Source organism: Entelurus aequoreus, linkage group LG02 (genome assembly GCF_033978785.1).
Source record: "Entelurus aequoreus isolate RoL-2023_Sb linkage group LG02, RoL_Eaeq_v1.1, whole genome shotgun sequence".
NCBI lineage: Eukaryota > Metazoa > Chordata > Actinopteri > Syngnathiformes > Syngnathidae > Entelurus > Entelurus aequoreus.
Window position 1 is genome coordinate 18941798 of NC_084732.1, and position 22493 is coordinate 18964290.

Sequence of the window (22493 nt, forward strand, 5' to 3'; positions counted from 1 at the left end):
AAGTTGTTTATACGGGCACCCTCAGTGTGACCTGTATGGCTGTTGACCAAGTATGCCTTGCATTCACTTGTGTGTGTGAAAAGCCGTAGATATTATGTGATTGGGCCGTCACGCAAAGGCAGTGCCTTTGTCCGCCCTGAGATCGGTAGGTTGGAGTTCAAATCCCAGCCGAGTCATACCAAAGACTATAAAAATGGGACCCATAACCTCCCTGCTTGGCACTCAGCAACAAAGGGTTGGAGTTGGGGGTTAAATCACCAAAATGATTCCCGGGCGCGGCGCTGCTGCTGCCCACTGCTCCCCAAGGGGATGGGACAAATGCAGAGGACAAATTTCACCACATCTAGTGTGTGTGTGACAATCATTGGTACTTTAATCTTAATCTTTAAGATTTATTGGCGCTCTGTACTTCTCCCTACGTCCGTGTACCTCTCCGTACAGCGGCGTTTTAAAAAGTCAACAATTTTACTTTTTGGAATAATTTCTGATCTTACATTTTAAAGCATTTATCTATCTATTTCTAGTTTGTATGTCTTGGCCGCACCGGTTTTGTAAGTAAGAAAGTGCACCAAACGCATTAGACCACTTTAGGTGCGGAGTGGTACTAGTTAAAATCCTGGAAACTGTGCAGACGAGAAAATCCGAACTTTTTTTATTTCCAACACCTTTCTAGTATTCCACGTGGGCGTCGCCAGCTCTTCCCCAATCCCGACTTTGAACAAGAAGGCGAGGCGTCCAAATCCAGGATCATGTCACACCGGGGGGGGAAACATGCGGGAAGATAGAATCTTTGCACCGGCGGGGAGGGTAAATCCAAGCGAGATGGGGGTGGAAACGTAGGAGGGAAAGTAAAGAGGACCTCATCAGCACATTGCGAGGGCTTAGATGGGTACTGGCGAGTACTGGGGGGTTGGAACCACAGTAAAAAAAGAGGATGTCAGCTCAATACGTTATTTACTTCCTCTTTAACACTGGATACACTTCTTTAAATGTCCCCTCTACACTAAGTTGCAATTACAGTTGCAAATCTGTAGCGGGGATCGAACCTGGAACCCTCAAATTGATGGCAAGGCCGCTCTACCAACCGAGCCACGCCACCCCAACTAAAACAATCGAAACAAACTATACAGTGTTTGTAATGTAATGTAATCTTTATATGGAAGAATAATGCAAGTATTCATTTAAAAGTATAGAAACTATTGTTTCTCATTACTGTAGAATTGTTTACCATTGTACTGTAATTAGAAGGTAAATATATTTTTGTTACACTAAATAAATAAACAAACAAAAAATAAAATTGACTAATTTCTGTAAGCAAAAATGTAACCTAAATCGACATTGAACATCTTAACCTCTTAAGGCCCAAGCTGTTTGTTTACATGCTTTTTTTAATTTCTCTTTGCTATTTGGGCTTATTGGACCCTAATTAGAATAACAACTAAGAATCATATTTTGATATGATGTACTTAGTCCATAAGTACACACACGTGTACTTCATGTTTAGTGACATGATAATTCTTATTTTTACACTTTTTTTTTTCCAAATTCCATTGTATGTTATACGCTTCTGACACCACCAGATGGCAGTATAAGTGTCCACATAAGCGGCCATACGACCCCAATTCAGTAGTGTACACAAATTTGGAAATAAGAGCTAAAAGGTGCTGTCCACGCATGTGACCACTAAGCCTTTAGAGGTTTAAAGTGCATTTTTTTTCTCAGTTGGAGGTTGGGCGTGTTTGTTTATTGCTACCACGTGATCAGGGCTTTTTCGCTCATTCGTCCGTGTTGATGAGCTCGTATTGCCCTCCGATTTTAAGATTAGATATTCCCACGGGACATTTGGCTTTTTAATCGTATTTTTTCCCCTCTTATCCGTGTTACTTTGCTGCACTTCTCACTGGCGAGTCGTGAGGATCTCTGTACTGAGCCCCACTCTAGTCTCTGCTGAGACAAAGATTGTGAATGACTGAAACGAGGGGTCACTCTGTTCAGTTAAATGAACACGCCCAGGTGCTGAGTGCGATGCACAAAGTAAGATGTCTTTCTTCCTGTTTGACGTGAGAGATGAACAAACACGAGGCTCAACAATTAGATTGGCAACATGTCTATCACTCAAATGCCGGTGACCGCGGAGGAAAAAGAAAAAAACTCAGCCTCTTGCGATTATTTACCACACTAATTATAAAACCTCACTGTGGGTTCGATTTCGATTAATCGTGCAGCCCTAATGGTTGTTTTTTTCTTGTATTTTAGTCCAGTGGTCCCCAACCGTGGACCGATTGGTAACGGGCCGCACAAGAAATATATATATATATATTTTTTTTAAAATTAAATCAACAAGAAAAACACAATATATACATCATATATCAATATAGATCAATACAGTCTGCAGGGATACAGTCCGTAAGCACACATGATTGTATTTCTTTGTGGCAAAAAAAAAAAAAAGATTAAACAGTAAATGAACTAGTGCATTAATAATCAATTTTTACAGCTTGTCCCTCATAATTTTGACAAAATAGAATGGAAAATGACACAATATGTTATTGCATACGTCAGCAGACAAATTAGGAGCCTTTGTTTGCTTACTTACTACTAAAAGACAAGTTGTCTTGTATGTTCACTATTTTATTTAAGGACAAACTTGCAATAAGAAACGTACAGTATGTTTAATGTACCCTAAGATTTTTTTGTTAAAATAAAGCCAATAAAGCCATTTTTTTGTGGTCCCCTTTATTTAGAAAAGTACCGAAAAGTATCGAGATACATTTTGGTACCGGTGCTGAAATATTGGTATGGGGACAACCCTAATATGTTTGTATGTAATCTACAGCATGTATATATGTATGTGTATGTATGTATGTGTATTACGGCTGCAACTAACGATTAATTTGATAATCGATTAATCTGTCGATTATTACTTCGATTAATAATCGGATAAAGGAGACAATCTACATTTCTGTCCTTTCCAGTATTTTATTGAAAAAAAATAAAAAATTGCCTCTGCGCATGCGCATAGCATAGAACCAACGAATCGATGACTAAATTAATCGCAGACTATTTTTATAATCGATTTTAATTGATTTAATCGATTAGTTAATTGATTTAATCGATTAGTTGTTGCAGCCCTAATGTTTATATATGTATGTATGTATATGTGTATATGTATGTATGTATGTATGTAAGTATATATGTATGTATGTATATGTATTTATGTATGTATGTATATGTATTAATGTATATGTATGTATATATGTATGTATGTATATATATATATGTATATAATGTATGTATATATATATGTGTGTATTTATTCATGTATGTACTGTATATGTATATCTATATGCAAAACATAGTTGATAGTTTTTGGCTGAGACCAGGGATCTTGGGCTGGAAAGGGTTGGTGACCACTGCCCTAAGAAGTATGCATGGGCGTCAGTCTTTAACCAGACGGGTGCGACCTCTCTTTGAGATGATAGATGCTTTCTGTTTGACATGTGGGCTGGCTAGCAATTACGCTGGGCCGCTAAGTGGCTGTAAAAGACGAAATCGCAGGATTAAACGTCCTTGATCACTGCGGATGAAGAAATTGTGACTTTTCGCTTCCCACAATAGGCCGATTCATCCCGAACATTACGGGTTGTCCTTTGCCTTGAGCGTCCCCGAGGCCGATACGTGTCATACTGTCGGTATATCCTCCGGTGCCCTCGCCTTGCACCTCGGATCTGATGTTCAGCCAAAATCCTGCGGTGGCTTCTTCTCCCCAACAGTCTTTTTTTTCCGACGGATGGGGGTTATCCCCTTATTACTGTCGCCCCCCCAGCGTTTTATTAGCTATCTCGCCGCCATATTGAGCGTGCCACCACCAGATTTGCCCCTCACACTCCATCAAACATTCGCTCCCGTATCCAAAAAAGTTGCTAAAAAGCTCCCTTGGATGTCGCCTTTCATTCCCGGCCCCCTCCCTTAACGCGGGGATAAGACAGGTCGCCTTTGATCGGCTTTTGGACGGCGAGGAAAGAAAGTGGGCCGTTGTGTCTGCTCGGCTGGCGCGCAAACAAACACTGTTTGGGATTTGACTCGGCTTAATTAATTAGTGATTCTGTTTTACGCCACCGGATTGATCCTCTTCCAGAAGGTTTGAGAATAGGACTTCAAAGTGGGATGGGAGGAGGAGAACCGAGCGGGAAGGAGAGAGAGAGAGGCAAGGGGGCGTGGCCTGTGGAGCTGCCATTGAAGGGAAGGATGCTGAAACAAGGGAAGTCAAAGCGCTGAGTCGGCTCGTTCTTATTCTCAATGTTTTTCTCACAGCCAAGACTCGTCTACACTCGCTACATCAACACTGATGTTGTTCGTGTGTTGCGGTTGCTTTAAATAAAATCTTTGAATAATCGCCACGAAATGATGAAATAAACTCTCAACAACAATGGAATATTTGGATTTAAACGGGCTTTTTAAAAAAAGTAAAAGTATTCAATAGCGGTGCACACAAAATCGATTCACACATGAGTCGCGATTTGTATTCATCTCGATTCCAAATTATTTCATCATTTTCAAAAATCAATTATCAATCAGTCAATATAAGTGTAGTTATATACTGTAGCCCTTAATCACAAATGTCTCAAAGGGCTGCACAAGCCACAAATGGACGTTCAGTGGATCTAGCATAAATTTGTGAGAGTCCAGTCCATTGTGGATCTAACCTAATAGTGTGAGAGTCCAATCCATTGTGGATCTAACATAATAGTGTGAGAGTCCAATCCATTGTGGATCTAACATAATAGTGTGAGAGTCCACAAAGTGGATCTAACATAATATTGTGAGAGTCCAGTCGATAGTGGATCTAACATAATAGTGTGAGAGTCCACATAGTGGATCTAACATAATAGTGTGAGAGTCCAGTCCATAGTGGATCTAACATAATATTGTGAGAGTCCAGTCCATAGTGGATCTAACATAATATTGTGAGAGTCCAGTCCATAGTGGATCTAACATAATAGTGTGAGAGTCCACATAGTGGATCTAACATAATATTGTGAGAGTCCAGTCCATAGTGGATCTAACATAATATTGTGAGAGTCCAGTCCATAGTGGATCTAACATAATAGTGTGAGAGTCCACATAGTGGATCTAACATAATATTGTGAGAGTCCAGTCCATAGTGGATCTAACATAATAGTGTGAGAGTCCAGTCCATAGTGGATCTAACATAATAGTGTGAGAGTCCACATAGTGGATCTAACATAATAGTGTGAGAGTCCAGTCCATAGTGGATCTAACATAATATTGTGAGAGTCCAGTCCATAGTGGATCTAACATAATAGTGTGAGAGTCCACATAGTGGATCTAACATAATATTGTGAGAGTCCAGTCCATAGTGGATCTAACATAATAGTGTGAGAGTCCACATAGTGGATCTAACATAATAGTGTGAGAGTCCAGTCCATAGTGGATCTAACATAATAGTGTGAGAGTCCACATAGTGGATCTAACATAATATTGTGAGAGTCCAGTCCATAGTGGATCTAACATAATATTGTGAGAGTCCAGTCCATAGTGGATCTAACATAATAGTGTGAGAGTCCACATAGTGGATCTAACATAATATTGTGAGAGTCCAGTCCATAGTGGATCTAACATAATAGTGTGAGAGTCCAGTCCATAGTGGATCTAACATAATATTGTGAGAGTCCAGTCCATAGTGGATCTAACATAATAGTGTGAGAGTCCACATAGTGGATCTAACATATTATTGTGAGAGTCCAGTCCATAGTGGATCTAACATAATAGTGTGAGAGTCCAGTCCATAGTGGATCTAACATAATATTGTGAGAGTCCAGTCCATAGTGGATCTAACATAATAGTGTGAGAGTCCACATAGTGGATCTAACATAATAGTGAGAGTCCAGTCCATAGTGGATCTAACATAATATTGTGAGAGTCCAGTCCATAGTGGATCTAACATAATAGTGTGAGAGTCCAGTCCATAGTGGATCTAACATATTATTGTGAGAGTCCAGTCCATAGTGGATCTAACATAATAGTGTGATAGTCCAGTCCATAGTGGATCTAACATAATAGTGTGAGAGTCCACATAGTGGATCTAACATAATAGTGAGAGTCCAGTCCATAGTGGATCTAACATAATAGTGAGAGTCCAGTCCATAGTGGATCTAACATAATATTGTGAGAGTCCAGTCCATAGTGGATCTAACATAATAGTGTGAGAGTCCACATAGTGGATCTAACATAATAGTGAGAGTCCAGTCCATAGTGGATCTAACATAATATTGTGAGAGTCCAGTCCATAGTGGATTTAACATAATAGTGTGAGAGTCCACATAGTGGATCTAACATATTATTGTGAGAGTCCAGTCCATAGTGGATCTAACATAATAGTGTGAGAGTCCAGTCCATAGTGGATCTAACATAATATTGTGAGAGTCCAGTCCATAGTGGATCTAACATAATAGTGTGAGAGTCCACATAGTGGATCTAACATAATAGTGTGAGAGTCCAGTCCATAGTGGATCTAACATAATATTGTGAGAGTCCAGTCCATAGTGGATCTAACATAATATTGTGAGAGTCCAGTCCATAGTGGATCTAACATAATAGTGTGAGAGTCCACATAGTGGATCTAACATAATATTGTGAGAGTCCAGTCCATAGTGGATCTAACATAATAGTGTGAGAGTCCAGTCCATAGTGGATCTAACATAATAGTGTGAGAGTCCACATAGTGGATCTAACATAATAGTGTGAGAGTCCAGTCCATAGTGGGGCCAGCAGGAGATCATCTAATATATACACTGTATGTCTTAAAGAAAATATTTGATTGTTTTTAGTCCATGTCCATGCAACCACAAGTAGCCTTTTTAACCTGTAGCCTGTTCACAAAAAAGTTTCATCATAATTATTATACCAAATACGCAAATCGGTTTGAATCGAGAATCGTGTTGAATCGAGTCGTCAGGCCAGGAATCGGAATCCGATCGAATCATTGTGTGCCCAAAGATTTACGCCCCTAGTGTTTAATGAGGGTGTCCCGATTCGATGTTGATATCGGTTCGATATCAGCAAGATTTCGGCTTGCATCTAAAGCAGTGGTTCTTTTTTCACCAAGTATCACCTCAGAAAAAATCTTGGCTTTCCAAGTACCACCATAATGACCAACAATGAAATACAGTAGCGTAGTAGGCCTAAATATTTATTAAAAACAAAAGACAGGTTTTATTTAACACGTTTTTTAAATCTTTTTGGCCACTGCAACAATTAGTACAGTTTGAACAGTAACATTGTGTTTGAAAATAGGAAAATAAAACACTGTACTTTAATCAAGTGATTTTTTGGCGTACCACTAGTGGTACATGTACCACAGTTTGATCAAAAATATCCAATATTAGGTTCAGATACAAGCAGTTTACTTGTTGAAAGCTGGACAAACTGCTCCCATCCAAATGTCCTCCAATAAACACACAAGGTTGGTATTTCTTGTATTTTGTTCAAATCCCAGCCGAGTCATACCAAAGACTATAAAAATGGGACCCATAACCTCCCTGCTTGGCACTCAGCAACAAAGGGTTGGAGTTGGGGGTTAAATCACCAAAATGATTCCCGGGCGCGGCGCCGCTGCTGCCCACTGCTCCCCACTGCTCCCCAAGGGGATGGGACAAATGCAGAGGACAAATTTCGCCACATCTAGTGTGTGTGTGACAATCATTGGTACTTTAATCTTTTAGTCAAGTTGTTTAAAAAAGGTAAACATGGTAGGCTATAGGCTACTAGGAGTTAGCAGCTACACAACAGCTAAGCACACAATAGAACACAAGCAAGACATACATAATAGGTGTCCTTTATTGAACAATATTGCAGTTTAAAACATTTGTCAATATTACAAATATCAAATAATTGTAGTTTCATATTAGCATACTTGGTTACAAAGCATATTGGAAAGTATCCAGTAACAAATGTGTCCGCGTCATTCCATTTCCTGGGTCATGACTCCTAAGCTTAACTTAATGAATTACTGTGGTCATTATGTGTCGCCAACAACAAAATGATGCATCCACTGTTTACAAACAGTTGAAGGGTCGAGGAGAAAACATATAATCATGCCCGTCTGTAGCTTTGATGCTAATAAATACACAATAGCTGACAAAATATGAAGAACGAATATGTGTAATAAAACCCATTTTAAAGGGTTTACAGTACACTACTATATCATAGTACATGAACTGGTTTTCATTGAGGGGCACGTTGAAGTTTTGGCTTGTAACATGAATTAAAGAAACACACATGTATAAGGATGATATTGTCACACAAATACCTATGCGTTTGATAAGTAAATGTATATTTACACTGTAAGAAAAAAAATCTGTGGATTTTGCAGTAAAAAAAAATGCAGAATTTTACCATGGGGCGGTATAGCTCGGTTGGTAGAGTGGCCGTGCCAGCAACTTGAGGGTTGCAGGTTCAATTCCCGCTTCCGCCATCCTAGTCACTGCCGTTGTGTCCTTGGGCAAGACACTTTACCCACCTGCTCCCAGTGCCACCCACACTGGTTTAAATGTAACTTAAATATTGGGTTTCACAATGTAAAGCGCTTTGAGTCACTTGAGAAAAAGCGCTATATAAATGTAATTCACTTCACTTCACTTCACTTCACTTCACCATAAAATCTACAGTAAAATGGTCACACTCTATTTTACTGTATAATTCTGGTGATTGAGCTGCCAGTTTTTTGCAAAGAAAATATGGTTGCTGTTTTCACAGTGTACCGCAGTACCACAGTTTTCTTATTACAAAGGATTCTGAAGACCGAGCTGTTTAAAAAAATATATATATTGTCATGTTTACAGTGCACAATTTGATGGATAACTTGCTTTGAAATCACAAGGCTAAGTAGATATTTATGTATGTTTTTTGCCCCAGAAACGTTTCGAATGTATGATACTGTAAAATCTGTTGCATTATCAGACATATAAAGTTTAAAATATATATAAATGCATGTAGTATATGTATTTTTTTTCCTTTTAAAATAGAAAAAGAAAGAAATATAAAGTACTTCATTGATGCATATTATTTCCAAGCTTTTGCGGGCCATTCAAAATGATGTGGCGGGCCAGATCTGGCCCCCGGGCCTTGAGTTTGATACCTGTAATATAAACTGATTATTTAACGTCTAATTTTGAAAGAAAAATATGAAAATGCAAAAATATGTATTTTTGTTACTACTAATTTATTTTTTCTAAATTCTCAAAGATCAGAACAAATTGTACTAATAAAACACAAGAGCCCTTTTGAGGTCACGGGGGGTGCTGGAGCCTATCTAAGCTGCATTCTGGCGGAAGGCGGGGTACACCCTGGACAAGTCGCCACCTCATCGCAGTTCTTATATGAATCATATTTCCAAATAGGGTTGTACTGTATACCGGTATTAGTATAGTACCGCGATACTAATGAGTCATATTCGGTACTATACCGCCTCTAAAAAGTACCGGTCCGGAAGTACCAGAAGTGTAGATAGAACATGTTAAAAGAGAAGGTACGCAGTAAATGAACAAGTAGATTAATAATTCATTTTTTACCACTTGTCCTTAATAATGTTGACAAAATAATATAATGATAAATGACACAATATGTTACTGCATATGTCAGCAGCTAAATCGGGAGCCTTTGTTTGCTTACTTACTACTAAAAGACAAGTTGTCTTGTATGTTCACTATTTTATTTAAAAAGAAACTTGTGCAATAATAAACAGATTTTTTGTTAAAATAAAGCCAATAATGCAATTTTTTGTGGTACCCTTTATTTAGAAAAGTACCGAAAAGTATCGAAATACATTTCAGTACTGGTACCGGTACCAAAATATTGGTATCTGAACAACACTATTTCCAAATATCAACATTGAGACACAAACTTACATTGTGCTTTTTTTTTTTCTCTTTCCTAAAATTGCTGCTTCCTCAACCATACAGGACTTTACAAGCGACAACCTGTCCCCAGGTTATGACCGCACCCGCCACTTTTCATCCCCGTGCTCACTTTTTTTTTTTTCATGCCTGTGCGTAGTGGCTCTACCCCCGGAGAAGTCAGACAGCTGCTGCGTGGAGGAGAAGATGCAGGAGAAGGACGGCCAATCCCCCGCAGGGCCGCAGAAGCAGCTCCAGTTTGAAGTGAGTCTCAACGCCGAACGGGCCGTTTATTAACTTCCTCTTTGGAAGAAACTGTGCCACACACACACACACACACACACACACACACACACACACACACACACACACACACACACACACACACACACACACACACACACACACACACACACACACACACACACACACACACACACACACACACACACACACACACACACACACACACACACACACACACACATTCTGGTTATCATTTGGAATGGGGACCAAGTTTTTGATCATCACTTGTGGAGGCATAAAAACATTTTTGTAAAATGGCCACTGCCCAGTTAGCTCATACACGTCTTTAAATCTCTGGATTGGTGAAGTAATGTGCTGGGCATTCTTACTGGGGACTCTGGGGAAAAATAGTTAATATGGTTCATGGGGACCAAATTTAAATAATTTTGCATAATTCACACAAATTTGTACGTACGGAGCCCCTAAAGGGACATGGGGGGGTGGGGGGGGTGTATAATTTTTATTTTTTTATTTTTTTTTAGACATGTATCTCGTGCGCACGAAAAAAAGAAAACAATTATAATTTAATTTTTTTTATAATTTTATAAAAAGTTTCTCGTGCGCAGGAGAAACTTTTTAAAAAAAAATTTTTTTTTATAAAGAAAAAAAAAAAAAAATTTATTTATTTATTTTTTTAGACATGTATCTCGTGCGCACGAAAAAAAGAAAACAATTATAATTTAATTGTTTTTATAATTTTATAAAAAGTTTCTCGTGCGCACGAGAAACTTTTAAAAAAAAAATTTTTTTTTATAAAGAAAAAAAATATATAATTATTTATTTATTTATTTTTTTAGACATGTATCTCGTGCGCACGAGAAACTTTCTCGTGCGCACCAGATACGTGTCTAAAAAAATAAAATAAAATAAATTATAATTTTTTTTAAAAAATAATTTTATAAAAAGTTTCTCTTGTGCACGAGGTACATGTCTTAAAAAAAAAAAAAAAAAAGTATACTTTTTTTTTATTTTAATTTTATAAAAAGTTTCTCGTGCGCACGAGAAACTTTTTAAAAAAAAATGTTTTATAAAGAAAAAAAATATATCATTTATTTATTTATTTTTTTAGACATGTATCTCGTGCGCACGAGAAACTTTCTCGTGCGCACCAGATACATGTCTAAAAAAATAAAATAAAATAAATTATAATTTAAAAAAAATAATAATTTTATAAAAAGTTTCTCTTGTGCACGAGGTACATGTCTTTAAAAAAAAATAAAAAAAATAAAAAGTATATATATATATATTTTTTTAATTTTATAAAAAGTTTCTCGTGCGCACGAGAAAGTTGCACGAGATACATGTCTTTAAAAAAAAATTATAAAAATAAAAAATTATAAAAAAAATAAATTCCCCCATGTCCCTTTAGGGGTGCCGTAAGCATGTGACTACTGAGGACCATTCAAAAAAAATGTATTTATTTATTTATTTATTTATTTTTTAGACATGTATCTGGTGCGCACGAGAAACTTTCTCGTGCGCACCAGATACATGTCTAAAAAATAAATAAATACTTTTTTTAATTTTTTTAAATAATTTTATAAAAAGTTTCTCTTGTGCACGAGATACATGTCTTAAAAAAAAAAGTATAATTTTTTTTTTTTTTAATTTTATAAAAAGTTTGTCGTGCGCACGAGATACATGTCTTAAAAAAAAAAAAAAAAAAAAATTATAAAAAGAAAATATTCCCCCATGTCCCTTTAGGGGCTCCGTATGTACGTGACTACTGAGGACCATTTAAAAAGAAAAAAAAACAAAAACAAGAGTTCAAATTAGATATGACATGATCCTCAGAATACAGCACTACAGCTGTCCTCTTATAGGAAGTTTCACCACTTAAATGTTAAAGCAAATCCTGCATCTTCTGTGACATTACTGAAAACTGCTTTTTAGCAGTAATGAAGTTATCTGCAACTCCAACTACCATATATATAGAAGGATGGAACATTCTGAATGTCCAATCATACTTTAAGGTAATAATATTTTATAATCATGCTGTATGAAAATGTCATCCTAAGGAACACATTTTAGCAAAATTGTTTGAGAAGATCATCAGTAACCAGCTAGAGGATTTTTTAGAATCAAACAATATTTTATCTCCATTTCAATCTGGTTTTAGAAAACAGCATAGCACTATTACAGCTGCTCTTAAGGTCTTCAATGATTTAATCGAGGCTGTAGACGGCAAGAAATATTGTGTCGCCCTATTTATTGATTTGTCAAAAGCATTTGACACAGTAGACCACAGTCTGTTAATTCAAGCCCTTCATCACGTTGGATTATCTAAAAATGCAGCTGCTTGGTTCACAGACTATCTCTCCAGCAGAACACAATGTGTACAGGTGGCTGGGACCACCTCTTCATTACTGGACATTACCAAAGGCGTTCCACAAGGCTCAGTGCTGGGGCCCATTTTATTTTCTATCTACATAAATAATCTTTGTAATAATTTGTCAAATGCAATGTACCATTTTTATGCAGACGACACCATTATTTATTGCTGTTCAACCTCCATCACTCAGGCTTTTGAGTTTTTACAAGCTGCTTTTGATGTCATCCAGGCTCGCTTATTTGATCTTAAATTGGTTTTAAATACAGATAAAAGCAAGATAATGGTTTTCTCTCATTCAAGGGTGCTACTGGAAAATATTCCAAATATTGTAACATCAAATAGAAACCCTATAGAACAGGTCTTAAATTACAAGTACTTGGGTTTTACTCTTGATCAGGAGCTTTCATTTAAAGCCCATATTAACAACTTGGTCTCTAAGCTTAGGGTAAAGCTTGGTTTCTTTTTTAGAAATAAAAACTGCTTCTCTCTTAAAGTCAGAAAGAAATTGGTGACAGCAACTATCTTGCCTGTAATTGATTATGGAGACGTGCTTTATTTTAGTGCTTCATCTAAATGCCTCCAGTCCTTGGACACTGTTTTTCATTCAGCACTAAGATTTGTTACTGGCTGTCGTAGTCTCACCCACCATTGTCAACTGTATATGAAGTCAGACTTATCTTCATTGAGTGCACGCAGATACACACATTGGCTGACTTTAATTTATAAGGCTCTTTTAGGTTTAATACCTACATACTTGTGTATTCTGTTACAAAGAAAAAGCAGCTCTTACGCATTACGTTCTAACAATTTGTATGTTTTAACTGTTCCTCATGTACGGACTGAATTTGGCAAAAGAGCTTTTGGCATTGCTGCCCCTATGGCATGGAATGAATTGCAGACTAAACTGAAACTTACAGAACTACTTCCATTTGGAGCCTTCCGTTCTGTCCTGAGGGACAAACAGCGAGAGACGTTTGCACAGTGCCTGTGTTTTTAATGATGTAAATCTCTGTTGTTTTACACTTCTCTTATGTATTTTAAAATGTATGTCTTAATGTATTTATTTTGAAACTGCTCTGTGACATGTGCTGTTGACCTCTTGGCCAGGTCACCCTTGTGAAAGAGATCTTGATCTCAATGGGTTTTCTTATCTGGTTAAATAAAGGTTCTAACACTAAACCAGATTTTGTTTTTGGAAAAATATATTAGTTTTAACTAAGGATGGATACCATACAGAATCACAGTACTATTCATGGTTAAACCTTTTTAAATGATTAACATCATTTAAAAAGGTTTCCCTTTAGGGGACCTGTTTTTTTGTCCCCATACTGTCAGAGGTCCCTTAAAGGTGACTGTGTAAACAGAGCGATGTCCCCATTAAGTAAGCATTGCCAGAACACACACACACACACACACACACACAAACACACACACACACACACACACACACACACACACACACACACACACACACACACACACACACACACACACACACACACACACACACACACACACACACACACACTGACATGGCTGTGCTGTCTTAGGAGTTGGAGTGTGCCGTGTCCATGGAGGAGGACAACCGACAGGAGTGGACTTTCACCCTCTACGACTTCGACAACAACGGCAAAGTCACCCGAGAGGTAGCTAATTCTTGTTTTGATTATCTTTAATCAATCAATCAATCAACATCTGCCAAAACAAGTAAAGTCACATACGTTACAATCATCCCAGCATCAAAGCACTACCATCATCCTGTCTACTGCAAGAAGTAGGCTTTATTTTAAGATGTGTAGTGAAGCCCACTTGTTCCCGCTAACCGACTATTCATTCACGTGCTAAAACACGTTAGCCACTGTAAAAATGTGTTTTTGTGGTTGGACCTTAAAAATACAGCAGAGCATTCCCTGTCAAATATAGAGGATCTTTGACGAGTAGGTCCCTAAAACAGCCCGACACTCCTGTTATATAGAGGCTCTTTGACGAGTTGTGCTACAAAAACAGCAGAGCGCTGTTTTTATGCGGAAGATCTTTGACCAGGGTTTAGACTTAGACTTGGACAAACTTTATTGATCCACAAGGGAAATTGTTCCACACAGTAGCTCAGCTACAAAGGATGGAAAGGGTAAGGATGGAAAGGATAATGCACACAAGGGCACAAAAAGAGGGAGAAAACAAAAGGTATAAAGTGGCCTAAAAATGTACCCTGACACCCCTTCTCAACTGTCTATGTGATGTCAAGGCTTGGTTAGCCCAGAATTTTTTAATAATGAATGAGGGAAAAACGGAAATTTCAGTTTTTGGTCCGGCCCTCACTGACTTGGGACCATTGCAAAATCATGTGCGTCCCAAAGTCACCAGCCTTGGCGTCACTATAGACAGCCATTTTAAATTTGACAAACAAGTCAATGGCGTTTTAAAATCGTGTTTTTATCATCTTCGTCTTTTAGCAAAGGTAAAACCATTTTTATCGTTTAACCTTTTTGAACAAGTCGTGCATGCTTTTATTTCAAGTGGCCTGGACTACTGCAATGCACTTTATGCTGGCATTAGCCAAAAAGCTCTCTCCCGGTTGCAGTTAGTCCAGAACGCGGCAGCACGACTTTTAACAGGGGCCAGGAAACGTGAGCATATAACCCCAATTCTTCGGAGTTTGCACTGGCTCCCTGTTCATTTTAGAATTGATTTTAAATCCTTGCTGTTTGTTTTTAAAGCTTTACATGGACTGGCACCTCAGTATATCTCGGACCTCATCCAAATTTACACTCCTGCGCGCGCTCTGAGGTCCGAGAGCCAGCTCCAGCTCGTGGTGCCCAGGACGAGACTTAAAACCAGGGGAGACAGGGCCTTCTCTGTGGTCGGCCCTAAACTCTGGAACACTCTGCCCCTCCATGTTCAAACTGCTCCCACAGTGGAGTGTTTTAAGTCTCGTCTTAAGACCCACTTTTATTCTTTGGCTTTTAACACTACGTGAGTTGTGTGGTCTTCTGTCCTCTGTTGTCCTGTGTGGTCAGGGTTAGGGTTATAAATTTTGATGTCTATTTTACTGTTTTAATTGGTTTTACCCTTTAAAATCGTTTTTAATCATATTTATTTTTTATATTGTCTCTGTATTGGTTTCCTATTCATTTATTCTTTGTTTTTATTCAGTCATTCGTGTAGCATAATATTGTTTTTAATATTGTTTTTAATATCGTTTTTAATATTGTTTTTAATATTGTTTTTAACATGGCTGTGCAGCACTTTGGAAACATTCTTGTTGTGTAAATGTGCTATATAAATAAAGTGGATTGGATTGGATTGATTGTACCATAGTAGCAATATAATATATATGTAATATTTACATATTATATATACAGTATATAATATATACTGATATATTATATTGTATTATGCATTTTTGCATTAGGTCCTCCAAAACCGCAACACCCTTCTTATCACTTCTTCCGCTCTTGTCATATAAAGCTCTTTGGTGGATTTTTTTAAGAAGCTACCGCAAAAAAAGCAGAGTGCTCTGTCATATAATGCAGTGGTCCCCAACCTTTTTGTAGCTGCGGACCGGTCAATGCTTGAAAATTAGTCCCACGGACCGGGGGGAGAGGGTATTTATTTTTATTTATTTTTTTGTATTTTTTTTTTTTTTTCATAAAGAAATACAATCATGTGTGCTTACGGACTGTATCCCTGCATACTGTATTGACCTATATTGATATATAATGTATATATTGTGTTTTTTATGTTGATTTAATTAAAAAAAAAAATATATATATATATATATATATATATATATATATATATATATATATATATATTTATTTTTATTTTTTTTAAATTTCTTGCGGACCGGTACCGATTGGTACCGGTCCGCGGCCCGGTTGTTGGGGACCACTGATATAATGGATCTCTGACCAGGGTTTTGGTATTAGGCCCTTAAAATCCGTGTTTTGTAGGAGGTTCTTACAAAAGAGCCTCATTTCATATTAAGGATCTTTGACACATCCATCCACAAATCTTCTACTGCGTGACCCTCTCGGGGTCCCCGGGGGAGCTGGAGCCTATCCCAGCCGCACGTGAGCGAAAGGCAGGGCACACCCTGGACAAGTTTTCCGAGACTGCCAAAAAAGCTGAGTGCTTTTGTGATGTAGTGGATCTTTGACCAAGTTTTTTAATTAAGTCTTTAAAAAGAGGATCTTTAACTACCATTTTTTTAGTAGGTCATTACAAAACAGCTGAACACTTCTGTTATATAAAGGGTCTTTGACTAGTTTTTAGGACCTATTACAAAAACAGCAGTGTTTTTGTCATGTGGAAGATCTTTGACCTGGGTTTCGGCGTTACGTCCTTTAAAACCAGCAAAGCCCCTCTTGTCACTTCTTCCCCTTGTCACATAGGTTCTTTGGTGGTTGATTTTAAGGAGCTACCGCAAAAAATCAGCAGGACCCTTCCTGTCATATATAAAGGATCTTTGACTGGCGTTTTCATAATAGGTCCTTAGAAAACAGTCAAACACTCATAAAGGCTCTTTGACAATTGTTTTTAAGGACCCCATTTTGAAAATTCCTAGCACCAACACCGTGGAACAGTATCAATCAGGGTACAAACGGCCTTTTTCTTTCGGATTTAAAACTTTTTCCATTGATTCCCAGAGCCTAATGAATGAATTCGGAGACATTCAAAACATTTGTTTCCATTATTCTCTGTACGAAAATTCCTTTGAAAAAACTCTCCTGCCGGTGTTTCTTTGTTTCGGATACAGTCTCGGTAGTAGCGTCATGTTTGTAGCGCAATCCAAGATCATTTCTTGATACTGTCCGCTATTTAACTTAATGGGTTGCCTGCGACCCCGTTTTGAAAATTCCTAGCGCCAACACTGATGGCCTCATACTACTCAAAATATCATCACATAGGTCAGGGGTCGGCAACCCAAAATGTTGAAAGAGCCATATTGGACCAAAAATACCAAAAAATGATCTGTCTCGAGCCGCAAAAAATTAAACGCCTTATACAATGAAAGCAACACATGATGTAAGTGTCTATATTAGCTATATTAGCCTACTATCAAAATTACTTTAAAAGCCTTATATAAGTGTTATAATGAAAGCAACACATGATGTAAGTGTCTATATTAGCTCTATTTGCCTACTATCAAATGCTGACGCAAATCTTTGCTGACAGAAATGTTGTATTTACATTTTTATTCTACATATTTTTGCAACATAGGAAATCATTAGTAAAATGGAGGCTTCTCACAGGGTGAGATACGTTCTGGAAATTACTGGCTCAGAATGGCCAAAGGTATAGATGTGTGTAACGTTTGCTGTCGTCAGGAACAACATGGCACTGGAACAACATGGCACACAAACAATACAGAAATGCAGCCAACATTACATACAGATAATGTGTCATGAGACATGCAAATATAAATTAAATACACAGAGGACATAAGTAAAGGAAATTAAGTGAGCTCAAATATAGCTACAAATGAGGCATAATGATGCAATATGTACATACAGCTAGCCTATTTAGCATTTTAGCACCGATTAGCTTGCAGTCATGGATGGACCAAATAGGCCTGATTAGCACTCCAGCAAATCAATAAAATCAACAAAGCTCACCTTTGTGTATTCACACACAGCATACACCATTTGGTGGACAAAATGAGACAAAGGAGTGGCGGCATAAAACACGTCTTTCTGTGGCAGCGTCGGAGAAAGTTGTTCATGTAAACAAACTACGATGAGTTCAAGGATCGCTGAAATTAGTAGGACAAAACGGTGCTTGCCAAATACTCTCATCAGTGCAGCATGTATAACATAAACAGTGGGATTTCTAACAATTTGGAAGGTTTGAGTCATGTTTGTTCTCCTACAGAAAATATATTAAAACAAAAAATAATTTTTTTTCTACAGATGTCCGATAATGGCTTTTTTGCCAATATCCGATATTCCGATAGTGTCCAACTCTTAATTACAGATTCCGATATCAACCGATACCGATATATACAGTTGTGGAATTAACACATTATTATGCCTAATTTTGTTGTCCAAAATCAACTCAAGTTATGGAAAAAAATGCCAACATGGCACTGCCATATTTACTATTGAAGTCACAAAGTGCATTATTTTTTTTAAACATGCCTCAAAACAGCAGCTTGGAATTTGGGACATGCTCTCCCTGAAAGAGCATGAGGTGGGCGGGGTAGCGGGGTGGTGTATATTGTAGCGTCCCGGAAGAGTTAGTGCTGCAAGGGGTTCTGGGTATTTGTTCTGTTGTGTTTATGTTGTGTTACGGTGCGGATGTTTTCCCGAAATGAGTTTGTCATTCTTGTTTGGTGTGGGTTCACAGTGTGGCGCATATTTGTAACAGTTTTAAAGTTGTTTATACGGTCACCCTCAGTGTGACCTGTATGGCTGTTGACCAAGTATGCCTTGCATTCACTTGTGTGTGTGAAAAGCCTTAGATATTATGTGATTGGGCCGGCATGCAAAGGCAGTGCCTTTAAGGTTTATTGGTGCTCTGTACTTCTCCCTACGTCCGTGTACACAGCGGCGTTTTAAAAAGTCATACATTTTACTTTTTGAAACCGATACCGATAATTTCCGATATTACACTTCAAAGCATTTATCGGCCGATAATATCGGCAGTTCGATTTTATCGGACACCTCTATTTTTTTCTTAATCTTTTTCCATTTTCACACATCTCTGAAAGAGGTCCAGGGAGCCTCTAGGGCGGCGCTAAAGAGGCCGCGGGTTGCTGACTCTTTCCATCAATAGGTTATAGAACAGGGGTGGGCAATTAATTTTTACCGGGGGCCGCATGAGCTACCCGAGCACTGCTGGAGGGCCACATCGACAATATTTCAATTACATTTTGCTCAATATTATTTTTGATATATACCGTAAGATAAATAATAATAATAATAATAATAATAATTAATAATAATAGTAATACTTCAACATAGTGTGTGTAACAGCATCCCATGACTAATATAAATAAATTAACATTAATAATAAATGACAGTAAAATAAGCACACGTATGACTGAGGAGTCATAGTGTAACTTTGTGTGGTGTTTGAGTTGTCCGACTTTTTGTGTGGCCATAAACGCACCAGTGGTTTAGTGCTATGCGTGTTGGTGACAGATGACAAGTTGGTTTTGGCCTGGTTTGTACGGCAGAAAATGACTAGTTTTTCGAGATAGAATTGTTTTACTCATGTTTTTGGTGTGGTTATGTCCGAATATAAATAGTTTTGCTAAATAAAGTGATCGATATAATTCCTGTCCTCGAAGCATCTCGATAGACGTTACAATAATTGAACGGTGTTCAATTGAACGGTGTTGACGAACACCATTAGGGCCGCTTGTTGTCACTGTCACTCAAAGTTGCATTGCAAAATTCCATAGAATAAATATGTTTATTTTGTTTAGAATTCTGATGGGATTTGATTTGGTGCGCGGCATATACTTGCTGCGCGCAGCGGACGCTTGAGCAGTGCGCAATTGCGCAGGCACGCACCTTAGGTGAGGGGACGTTGCTTTGCAGTTCATGTCTTGTTGAAAACACGTCATTCCTCATCAACTTTTCTCTTTTTGGCGTCTCGGGTGTAAACCGTGCATCACTTGTCGCTGCATGTGCACCTTCACTCGCAGGTTACACACGGACACACGCCCATAAGTAATACTTTTCAAAATAAAAGCAGCACAGTTGTATTGCGCGCACGACATAGATGTTTTTTCAACTTTATTTTGTAATTGCAGCTGTTCACATTCACTCACAATCACGCACACGCATACGTCCACACGGAAGTAATACAAATAACGATTTTCAAAACAAAAGCAGCACCGTTGTATTGCACACTCGACATAGATACTTTTTAAAATTTATTTTGTAATTTATAATTGGCCTCACGCGGGCCGGACAGGGACGCACAAAGGGCCGGATGCGGCCCGCGGGCCGCAGAATGCCCAGGTCTGTTATAGAAGATCTTTGACTAGTATTTTTGCAGTAGATTCCTAAAAGCAGCACAGCGCTCATCCTATAATGGGTCTTGGACTAGCATTTTGGCAGTTAGCCCTTTAAGAACAGGAAAGAGCTGTTACGATTTTGAGGATCTTTGCCGACGTCTTAGTTTTGATCGACTTTTGAGGAATGTGTACTTTCGTAAGTAAAGTGCAAAAAGAAGTGAAGGCGTGGAATCAATGAAAGACTTTAGTCCCGATGACTTTTAACGACGGGATGAAGGAGCCGGGGGTACGACACACCCGCAGACACAAAGTCAGTCCACCAAATGTTCCTTTTCAAGACGAGACTCCAGCACAGTCGATTCTTTTTCGCGGCCGTACGATCCAAGAGGAACACCCAGGAAGTCTGTGTCGTGTGTGCAAACAAAGAGCCGAGCTGTGTCCTCTGTGTGCCTGCCTGTGCAGTTCGCTCGGCTTCGCCGGTGGCGGCTCCACTCGCGAGAGACGGCAGACGCTTTCTTCTCTCGCTCCTTTTCATGCCAGCGAGCGAGCGAGAGCGAGGAGGTAACGAGGGAAAATGCCACTGAAACTTTTCACTTATCTCCTTTTCTGTGGCGTGTCAGTGTCTGCGAGTGAGACGTGAAGCCCCGTTCTACTCCACACATGCTTTTATTTTGAAACGTGTGACGTAACGCGGGCATTGCTATAATGCAGGTTTGGGCAATTATTTTGACATGGGGGACACACACACACACACACAAGGTGTGAAAATCTGCTGTACAGTTTGTGTGCTTAGGTCCTATTTTTAGGAACACTAATACAAAACCTCACAATAATGTCTGATTGAAAGCTAGAAATGTTATGACAGACCGCCTTAAAAACGGAATGGAATTTAAAAAAATTTTTATTGAATGAGAATGTACATGAAAATAAAGAATGTGGGATTTACAATATTAACTATGAACGATAAAACACTGAATATTGACAACTGGAGATGTCCGATAATATCGGACTGCCGATAAATGCTTTAAAATGTAATATCGGAAATTATCGGTATCGGTTTCAAAAAGTTAAATGTATGACTTTTTAAAACGTTTGCGTGCCGGCCCAATCACATAATATCTACGGCTTTTCACACACACACAAGTGAATGCAAAGCATACTTGGTCAACAGCCATACAGGTCACACTGAGAGTGACCGTATAAACAACTTTAACACTGTTACAAATATGCGAAGTGCCGGGGCGTATACAGGGTTACGGGTTCATCCACTCGTGGGCGAGTCAAAAGCGGTATGGCATCGCTGAGGAAGGACGTTTGTCCTTCTTGACTTTGTAAACTAGGATTAACACCTGATGTCTTCCCTCTCCTTCCCGTAGGACATCACCAGTCTTCTGCACACCATCTACGAGGTGGTGGACGCCTCCGTCAACCATTCGCCGAGCAGCAGTAAGACCTTGCGGGTCAAGCTGTCTGTGGCTCCGGACTCAAGCCAGCGGTGGAGGACTTGTACGCAAGGCGGCACAGGTACAGTTGGCATGGAAATATGTTATTATCGCAACCCTTGGCGTAAAAATGTGCCATCATTTAATGACAGTTGGCATGAAATTATGCTATTAGCGCAACAGTTGGCATGAAAATAGGATTTCATTTTGACAGTTGGCATAAAATTATCACCACAGTTAGCATGAAAATATGCTATTGTCACGACAGTTAGCATGAAAATATGCTATTGTCACGACAGTTAGCATGAAAATATGCTATTAGCGCAACAGTTAGCATGAAAATATGCTCTTGTCACGACAGTTAGCATGGAAAAATGCTATTATCACAACAAATGTCATGAATATATAATATCACGGCAGTTAGCATGAAAATATATTGTCACGACAGTTAGCATAAAGTATGCTATTGTCACGACGGTTAGCATAAAAATATGTTACGATCACCACAGTTAGCGTGGAAATAGGCT

The 22493-nt window shown here is 38.5% G+C and overlaps 1 protein-coding gene across 1 annotated transcript in view; it reads left to right on the forward strand.

Annotated features, from left to right (window-relative positions):
* The window catches only part of nkd1 (NKD inhibitor of WNT signaling pathway 1), a 110416-nt gene that overhangs the window by 79538 nt on the left and 8385 nt on the right, over positions 1-22493 (forward strand). Inside the window, exons 5-7 of the mRNA XM_062023586.1 lie at positions 10078-10181; positions 14106-14201; positions 21901-22048. Of these exons, the coding sequence (XP_061879570.1) occupies positions 10078-10181; positions 14106-14201; positions 21901-22048 (348 nt within the window). The remainder of the gene's footprint in view (positions 1-10077; positions 10182-14105; positions 14202-21900; positions 22049-22493) is intronic.